The following is a 9,718-nucleotide window of genomic DNA, read 5'->3' on the forward strand; positions in this document are numbered from 1 at the left end:
AGCTGGATTGACCACAGTTATTTTTTAGAACATACAGGATACCTCTGATAAGGCATATAATATTTGACAGCCAGCCCTGAAATAAAAATAATTTGTTAAATACTAATTTAGTGTAAATACAGGGTGCTTTAAGTGAATATGTAGTGTGAATGTAGTGTCCTCTCTTTGGATGGAGTCTGCTGCTTCTAATTTAGTTCTGTGTTGAAAAGCTGTTGACTGCTTTGCAAGCTTTTAAATAATTCTAAAAAGCAGGTTATTAAGTTAAATAAGGTGATATTAATTCAACTTTGAATTTTTGGTTTCTGTACACATAAACTTGGGGAGGAAACCCTTTGAAACCTTGTTTCACTGTTTTACATGTTAGCCCAACACAAACAAGTTGCTGCTTTTTGCCAGTCTGTCCCTGGACTTGTATCTGACTGTCTGCCTATCTGCACCCACCAGTAAGCCTTTACTTTTAATAAATCACTGAACAGATCCTGTCTACCTGCTTTATCTGCATTGTAAAACTTTCATTCTCTGTATTGCTGAGCAAGCTCTTGTGAAATATTGAGTTTCTTTGTTTTCCATGAGAATACTAACAAAATCAAATTCCCATCATGTAATCTATCTTAAAATGTCCTGACAATTTCCAAGGAGTTCAGAAAAGGAGGGGAAGAGTTTCAGTTTCTAATCTGTGCATTTGAAATGAGGCATGAGGCCTAGAGGGGAGGAAAGTAAATATCTCCTGATCTGGGAGATGAATCAGCTTGCAGAGCTGCTACTGCTGCCAAAATACTGAGAGGGTTTAAAAATAAATAAATAAGTGGTTCAGTTAAGAGGTTGAAAAATAAGCAAAGGAAAATAATAAACAAAAGCATGAAAATAAGAGGTAAAAAAAAGACGAAACAGCAAGCACATATATTTAAAATCTATATGAAAATGGACAAAATGTTTAAAAAGAGGAAGTAGTTCATGTCTCAGGATGACCAGCAGAGGGCAGCATTGCTATTTGTATTTATCTTACAGGAGCTGCCCGTTCATCAATACAGGCTTGTATGCATGTTTGATCTGGCTGATCCAACTGATGAGGACCCGGATATCTACACTAAATGGGAAGCCATCAAGAACACTTATGTTGAGACAGCTACTAAAGTCCTGGGCTTCAGACAAAAAAACAACAAGGAGTGGCTGACAACTGGCACGTGGCAGAAAATTGAACAAAGGAAACAACTAAAAGCCAAGATGCTAAACACCAAATCACTGAGACTCCAGGAACAGGCCTATAAGAACAAGGACAAGGAGGTCAAGAAGAGCGCAAGGAATGATAAAAGGGCCTTTGTTGAGATGCTAGCTTGTAAAGCAGAATGGGCAGCTGCAAGAGGTGTTGTCTATAAAATCACAGTGCATATTAGAGCTGTCCCTCCTTGGTTTTGAGCAGTTTGTTACATGTGACACAAGAGGGAAACTGTATTTTGGACAAATGCTATGGTAATATTAAAGATACGTACACTATGAAAGCAAAGTCACCTTTGTCAAACTCCAACCTCAATACAGTCCACCTAGTCCCAACATACAAAACTGTGTTTTAGACAGCAAACCACAAACAAAGACAGTGACTGTATGGTTGAGAGAAAGCATGGAGATACTCAGAGGATGTTACAATTTTGTAGATTGCCTTTCTTCTGGATTTTGGCAGTCAGACCTTTGGCCCAGTCCTCAGGAATGACTTTTTTTATCCCAGATATTCCTGAACAGGTCAGTGAGGATCTTGGCTGAGGTGTTGATGTCAGCCTTCAGCATCTCAGCATGAATGGAGTCAGTGTTGGCAGGTTTCCCATTCTTTGTTGCTTTACTGGCACTCCTTACTTCTGTTTCAGTTGGGGGGCTGGTGTTACTGTTGAGTATGTTATTTGCAGGTGTGGGGTTAGCAGGATGTAGTGGTTCAGGGCAGTTGAGGACTTCACAGTGGTGTTGCACCCATCTTGCTGCCTGTTCACGCTCTGTTAAGAGGTTGTTCCCATCTTTGTCCTTTACAGGAGCAGATTGGCTGGTCTTCTTGCCACACAGTTGTTTAGATTAAAATTGCCAAGAATAAAACTTGGGATACTAGGTGTAAGTTGCAACTGCTGGCTATCCCAGCCGCGGCTCTAGCAGCATTTCCACTTGGCGGAACATACACTGCACAGATGATGATGTTGCCAAACCCCCTGGGTAGGTAGAAAGGTCTTAGGGATATACACAGCAGTTCCATGTCAGTATTACATGCAGAGTCTCTAACAGTGTACTATGTGCACCTGTGTATAATCTGTTGATCATTAACTAGAGATTAGATCATAGATAGTCAATTAATTACTCATTTGATGAGTTTGGGATACCTTGTGAGTATGCTCTTGATCATGTGTTGGCATGACCCTGTTGACTTTCAACTGACAGACTAATTTTGAGTTATTAATAATCAACTTAGAAGATGCTGACACAATCTACAGATAGTTAGTTGAATATTAGTTGCCAACAAGTTGAAAAAAAAATATTGACAGTCAACAGACACTTTTCGTAAAATCTGTAGATCAACACTTCAAATGCACCTTATAGTCTAGTGGCAGTTAGTTGAATGTATATTACTTGTCTGCTGAAACAGTGTAGTTGAATGTTAATATAATATACTGTTGACATGCTACTGAATAGCTACAGATAACTAGAATTTCAACAGATAGACTGTCAAAATAAAGTGTTACCACTAAGGTATTGTCATGAAATTAACATTAATAATTGTTTTCTTAAGATAACTTGATTCATTTTGTACATCAAAGTAACTGAGATTTGATTTTAAGTTATTTCCAACATGGCTGCTCTCAGCTTCCGTACTTATTTTACAGTTTTCTTATTTTTGTTCCTTTGTAATTTGTATGTATGTTTATTTTATTTTTCTTGTCTTGTTGATTTCACATCTTCTTATATCTGTACTACATGCTACTGTTTGCACCATCTACTTAGATGCTAAACTGTTTTTTGTTGTATGTATGCAGTGACAGTAGAAAGTAGAATCTAATCTACAGTAATCTAATGTGATTTAAGTCACACCATGATCATAGAAAATAATTTCTGTTGTTATTTTACATTACAGCTCAGGATGTATTAAATTGCAAGTAACCATAGCAACGGGACGGACATAAGCACAGAGTTTATTTGAGCTCTTGTTTTATTGTTTGACATCAGATTCTCAACATCAGTGAACAATGGTGTTGAGACTATGATGATGATGATGATGGTGACTGGCTGTCACCTGCGTCAGAAGCTCAGCTGCTCACGGAGGAGGTGGTAGAGGAGCTAGAGACTACCCTTCCATCAACAACCTCCTCCACCACTTCCACTATGCGCCTGGTCCTGGTGGTCGAGGTCGTTGAAGAGGAGCTGACACTGCTGAACCAATCAGAAAACAGATCACTGTAAACTGAATGTCCTTGGTTAGTTTTATTGTACAGTATTAATATTTTTGAATTATCTCAGTCTCACCTGCTGCTTCCCTGTCCATCCAGCAGCCTCCTGTATTCGGCGATCTCCATCTCCAGTCTGGTCTTGATGTCCAGCAGCATCTGGTACTCTTGTGCTTGTCTCTCCAGGTCTGCCCTCAGCTGCACCAGCTGCTCCTCTAGAGCGCTCACCTGAAAGTCAAGAAGAAGAGGAAAAAGAATAATACCATTTAAAGTCTGAATCAAACTGTAGAAATATAAAGTAAAATAGTTGAAACAGGTAGAACTTTTTCTGTCTCACCTGCATCTGGTATCCAGCAAGCTGCATGGCATAACGGTTTTGTGTCTCAGCCAGAGTTCCCTCCAGTGACGCTTTCTGCAGAAACAAAGTTAATGTTACGAACGTTCAACACTTAATTTTCCATCTACACCAAAAATCATTTTTATAGATTTATTTTTGTTTCCACAGTGGCAGCACTGAGCAGCCGTCTGTGAGCGGGGGATATGATTTGACATGGTTTATACTGATGCTAAAAAAGAGACTTTTCTCTGCTACAGAACTTGTTTCCGCTGAGTTACTAAAATGTCAGTGTCCGTCCACACAATAATACTAATAAATGTAATTTCTGTGTATTCAAATTTAGATATAGTTTTCTTTATTATTATTATTTTAATATTTAAGTAAATGTTATAAACAGTTTAACTATTTACAAAAATTAAAATTCATTTTAAATTACACACTTAAATGTTATCATAAATCTGTGCCCAGCTGGATCTGTAAGGAGTGATGTCAATTTTGTTGCATATGTACTGTTCTTGTTACCTGTTATTAATATTAAATTTTAATATTCTATCCTGACGTATGCATTATTTCTTTAAATCCTCAACTTTGTTTTTCAAGTACTAAAAAGAAAAGCATGTTTTTCAGTGTTAATCACTTAAATTTGAGAGTTTTGAAAACGCTGACACATTACGGTAGTTTAAAAAGTAACACACAATATCGAGGCTTCGGGCAAACACTATCTACCTGGCTGTCCATGAAGACAGGTCACAGGGCGACGTGGATGCTGCTCTGCTGCTGTCTGGATGAAAATTCAAATGCTGTTGTCAGGCCTTTTTTTTAACTAAGAATTGATGCCATGGGCCAAGTTTAAAAACTTAAAATATTAAATTAGAAAAAGAAACAGAAAAGAAATGTCTCGCAAAGAAAAGGCACTCGTCTAGTCAGAGGGTAAAAGTGTAGGTGCTTGAGCACCACCTGGGGTCTATCTGTGCACGTGCCTGCCTTGACATTGACAAGCAAGCCAGCAGTATATAAAGTCACTGAAATGAGCTCCACCTTTAGCAGCTGCAACATTAAGGTGATAAACACCTTAACACATTAATAACTATAATCCAACAATATCATATACTATTCTGAAATGAGCCATTCTACATAAGGAGTTCTTTTACTTTTATGTTTTTGAATGCAGGATTAGAGTATTTTACACTTAGACACTTAAAAACATTTTTACTGAAGTTAGAGTACTGAGTACGTGTTTCATCACTGTGACACTCACCATGCCCAACTGGGCCTGCAGCTCGATCTCCAGTGACTGCAACGTCCGTCTGATCTCTGTGACTTCTGACTTGGACGTCTGCAGGGTTTCCTTCTGAATGACCACCTCTTTGTTCAGAGTCTCCGTCTACACAAGCACACAAAAATTCAATCTGTACATGAATTTACCATACAGGTACTCTTTGCATCCACAGGAAGTGATGTCATGGTGTTACCTTGGTCTGGAACCAGAGCTCAAGCTCTTTCTGGTTCTTGGCAGTGATGGCCTCGTAGTACTCTCTGATCTCGGCCATCATCTTGTTTAGGTCTGGTCCTGGAGCAGCGTCCACTGTCACGTCGATCTGACCGCTCATCTGACTTCTTATTGCTAGCATCTCCTGCAGAGAAACAACAGATACAAGAGTTGTGTGTGAGTTTACTTCATTCTTGTTTTATTAATGTTCGCATGAACTGAGTCCTCAGAAAGAGTTGCTTGTCCTCTGTTTCTTAAACTCAGTTTCTAATGGATTTTTCTGTTCATTCAGTGTAATGCAACATTGGGATTTCTTCCTGTCTTGGAGAGCAAAGTGAACTTAAACAAATAATACAAACAATCTGTTAATAAATGAATTAAATACATGTCAGTTCACTGATTAATTGTTACTTGATTGGTTATTTGATTATCGGAAAACTACTCTGCAATAACTTTAATAAACAATCTTTTAAAGCCAAAAGATTAGGCTGCCTCTAGGGGCTGTTGTTAACCCTGTTATTATTGCGTGTGTGCAGCTGTACCAATGTTGATAGTTAAATGTGAAGGATTTGGTGGCATCTAGTGGTGAGGTTGCAGATTGCAACAAACTGAAATTTCCCATGTGTGCAAAAATGCAAATGGTCCTATCTAGAGCCAGTGTTTGCTTTTGCGTTCTGGGCTAGTGTAGAAATGTCATGGCGGACTCTGTGGAGGAGGATCTGTCTGTATGTAGATAAAAACACCTCATTACAATGTAAGGAAACAATTCATGGTTTCAGGTGATTTTAAACTAATGAAAACACAGTCATGAATATAATTTAATTCTGCCAATAGAAGCCCCTAAGTCCTACACACTGAACCTTTTAATTAAATTAACCAAGATTAAATTTACGTTTCCACTGATGTGCACAGAAATTATGTAAGCAATTTAAAAAAAAATTAAAGCCAGATTTAAAGTGTCAGAATGTATAATAACAAATCATCATCAGCCGATGGAGACATGAAATACAATATTTTTTAATTTATGTAATATTCATTCATTGTGCAAAATAAGAAAAAGCATGTTGGCCGCTTCTGATCGTTATTTTAAAGCCAATATTGTCTGATACCGGTGATGTACCAATATTTTATTTTTGTACCAACTGATGAAAATAACACTGAAATGGTATTTTTCATAATGTTTGATTTTACAGATTTTTCTAAGGAGTCCTTGAAGAAACCTGTTTAATTCAATTATTCTTAGGCTAAATTATTAGTTACTTTTTTAAAATTAATTATTATACTTTATTATTAAAATGATTAGTTATAATTATGTATTGTAATTTGATCAATCAAAGTCAAATATGAAAATGACCATAAAAAGATTAAGTTCAGGTTGCTACTGTCACACTAATTCATCATTTATTATAAATTATGTAGTAATAAAGGAACCAGATGTGACAGGATGTGGTTGTGGTTTTGTTTTAGTGCTCTCTGACCTCCTCATGGTTCTTCTTGAGGAAGCTCAGCTCCTCCCTCAGACCCTCAATCTGCATCTCCAGGTCGCTCTTCGCCATGGTCAGTTCATCCAGGACTCTCCTCAAGCCAGCGATGTCGCCCTCCACAGACAGACGCATTGCCAGCTCATTTTCATACCTGCAGGAGAAGAACAAGGGGGAGGAGGGCGTATTTATACTTAATACAACTTGATATGTAATTAACTACTACTACTACTAACCTATCACAGTTATTGCTTATAGTATTACTGTTCCTGTCCCCTCCCTCCAGCCACATTCTCAACTCCTCAAACCCCTTCACTGTCATTCTGTATCTGTGCACCAGATGCCCTCAGACTTTCCCACATGTCCCAGTTACCTGTCCTTCCCACCCACCAGCTCACCTGTTCAAACTCTCCTCATCAGCCACTTCCCACTCACTACTTTTCAGAAGTTGCTTTGTGCTTTCATTATTTTTAGTAGATGTTGATGCTGCAGCAGGTGAAGCAGTAAGAAATCTATAGCTTTTAAACACAGATTATCAGGACATCCATCCATTTTCATAATGGCTTATCCTCCTGAGGGTCGCGGGGGGGCTGGAGCCTATCCCAGCTGACATTGGGCGAGAGGCAGGGTACACCCTGGACAGGTCACCAGACTATCACAGGGCTGACACATAGAGACAGACAACCATTCACACTCACATTCACACCTACGGACAATTTAGAGTTATCAATTAACCTGCCGGTACCTGGAGAACATGCAAACTGCGCACAGAAGGCTCCCTCCTGGGATCGAACCAGGAACCCTGTGAGGTGACAGTGCTCACCACCACATCACCGTGTCGCCCTTACCAGGACATGTAAGCTTTAATAAAAGACAGATGTTTTCTGCATGAATGGATCTGCCAGACTCCAAACATCATAACAGATCCACTCTTTCATATCATTCAGAGTGTTGAAACAAATTCATGAGCTGAGGTGAAGCCCTGGGGTGCTGCTGCTGCTGCTGCATGATAAAATGTTAATATCTCACCTGTCAATCAAGTCACACCTGTGACTGAATATCAGTGCACAGTGATGTCAGTGATGTATCTATCTTAATGTGTGTTGCCATGCTGTTCTGGTTTCAGTAACTCCTGTACAGGTGTGTAAAAACATATCATTCATTTAAACTCACTAAGCATATAGTCTGATCAGGTCTGCTCTAAACTGATGTAGGTCATTAACTTTAGTTGTAGCTACTGCAGTAGCTACTACAACTGCTACTGTTACTGCTGCTGCTACTGAAGATACTGCTACTGAGTCAAATATTTTTTATCATTTAATTTTACACTTAGTTTTGTGTGTGTTTGTTGCAGTATATGTTGTGAGATTTAAAAGCTTGACGTATTATACATCAGTCAAGTGTTTGAACAATTTGTTCTACATTATCTCCAATGAAAAAAACATGAAAATGTTAAAGAAGTTCTTTACAGCCATAGAAGGATTACTGGCAGCCAAAGTGTCAGTGGCCTTCTGGCTTTCACCTGCAAAATTACATTTCTATCAACACATACTGACCGGGAAGTGACTCAAAAAGAGACCACAAAAAGATGCAAAGAAACTGCAAAGAGAAGCAGAATAGCTACAAAATGTGTGTGTGTGTGTCTTGGACTCACTTGAGTCTGAAGTCGTCTGCAGCCAGGCGGGCGTTGTCAATGCTGAGATGGAGCCCACCATTCACTCTGATGGCGCTCTGAATCTGAGAGACACAGATAGAGCCTTTATCACACCACTGTTGCATCACTAGGTTTGAGGGGTGGTCATGATCAAAGGGTACAGATCAAATACAAAGGTCTATGCACAACTGGTTGTGCTGGAGTGGGTTGCTATTGGCTGACCTGCATCATCACATGTGAGTAAAACACTCACATTCATGTCTATTGAGGATGGCAGATAGTATGTGTCTCCAAAATATTATATAATATTCATCAGCATAGCTGCTGATAGAAGGTCTTTGTCTTAAGAGATTCTTAAAAGAGGGCAGTAGGCTACTACATTAACATCATAGAAGGATTCTATAAACACAAGGCTTTATGTCAATATCTGCTTTTTTAGATTTTAATGAAGTACTAGTTGTTAGTACTATAGTTGTTTCTTACAGTACTACTCCCCCTCCCCAATATGGACTATAGCTCACTAATTCAGGTAAAACTTTATTGCTCTGCATCAGGCATCACATCCTTGCACCTATTAGGATGAGGAGTGGTTGGTTACCTTGGCAGTGATGTCAGTGATGGTGGTGAAGAAGGCACTGTAGTCCCTGGTGCTGGGACCGACCTTGCTTTCCACATACTGCCTGATCTTCAGCTCCAGCTCGGCGTTGGCCTTCTCCAGCGCCTTCACCTTGGCCAAGTAGGAAGCCAGGCGGTCGTTGAGGTTCTGCATGGTGAACTTCTCGTTGCCGATGATGCTGTCATCCATGCCGGACATGCTGTAGCTGCTTGAGGAGGAGTAGCCTCCCCCCATGCTGCCACGTCCACCCATGGAAGAAGAGGAGATGCGGACCCCTGCATTTCCTGCTCCTCCATACACACTGCCAGCCTTCCTGACTGATACCAGTCCACCACCGAAGTTGCTCAGGGAGCCGCCGGAGCTCCGTACCGAGAAACTGCGACTGTTGAAGGAGGTCATGGTGGATGCTGCCTTTCTGCTCTGAGACGACAAACAGATGAGAGTGAGGAGCTGCAGGACTCTCCCCTCCTATTTAATACTCGTGCAGCTAACGATCACTCAGCAAACACCATGATGACTGCAGGTGAGGTGAGGAGACAGGTATGTGCACAGGAGGCCTGTTCTGGGTGTGTCAGGGTATGGCCAGGGAAAAATGTAACCTTTAAACATGTTTACTTGCGTGACATTTATGAGGTTGGTTTTTCAATGCCACGGTTTAAGGTTTCCTGAAATCTGCTTTCATGACCTTAGGATTATAATTTCTGAGGAGGAACATGTGTGAACGA

The 9,718-nt window shown here is 39.9% G+C and overlaps 1 protein-coding gene across 2 annotated transcripts; it reads right to left on the reverse strand.

The window, feature by feature from the left end:
- Window positions 1-3,163: 3,163 nt before the first annotated feature.
- On the reverse strand, window positions 3,164-9,486 carry LOC126404811 (keratin, type I cytoskeletal 13-like). 2 transcript variants are annotated; one of them, XM_050068138.1, is made up of 8 exons: window positions 8,976-9,486; window positions 8,378-8,460; window positions 6,721-6,877; window positions 5,226-5,387; window positions 5,012-5,137; window positions 3,754-3,828; window positions 3,496-3,644; window positions 3,164-3,399 (listed from the first exon to the last, which is right to left on the reverse strand). In XM_050068138.1, exons 1-8 carry the CDS (start codon window positions 9,390-9,392, stop codon window positions 3,279-3,281), a joined length of 1,290 nt encoding a protein of 429 aa, XP_049924095.1. In that variant the 5' UTR covers window positions 9,393-9,486; the 3' UTR covers window positions 3,164-3,278. The 2 variants fall into 2 exon arrangements, with proteins under 2 accessions (XP_049924095.1, XP_049924094.1); XM_050068137.1 differs by having other exon boundaries at window positions 3,164-3,402; window positions 8,976-9,483.
- Window positions 9,487-9,718: the final 232 nt, after the last annotated feature.

Source organism: Epinephelus moara, chromosome 18 (assembly GCF_006386435.1).
Source record: "Epinephelus moara isolate mb chromosome 18, YSFRI_EMoa_1.0, whole genome shotgun sequence".
In the NCBI taxonomy this organism is placed as follows: Eukaryota; Metazoa; Chordata; class Actinopteri; order Perciformes; family Serranidae; genus Epinephelus; species Epinephelus moara.

Bases quoted from the DNA above. Each gene is read 5' to 3' on its own strand.
- LOC126404811 (XM_050068137.1), bottom strand. From the start codon at position 9,392: ATGACCTCCTTCAACAGTCGCAGTTTCTCGGTACGGAGCTCCGGCGGC. The intron at 3,829-5,011 runs GTGAGTGTCACA...TTGTTTCTGCAG, and splicing joins TGCAGGCCCAGTTGGGCATG to AAAGCGTCACTGGAGGGAAC. The intron at 3,403-3,495 runs GTGAGACTGAGA...TGATTGGTTCAG, and splicing joins GATGGACAGGGAAGCAGCAG to CAGTGTCAGCTCCTCTTCAA.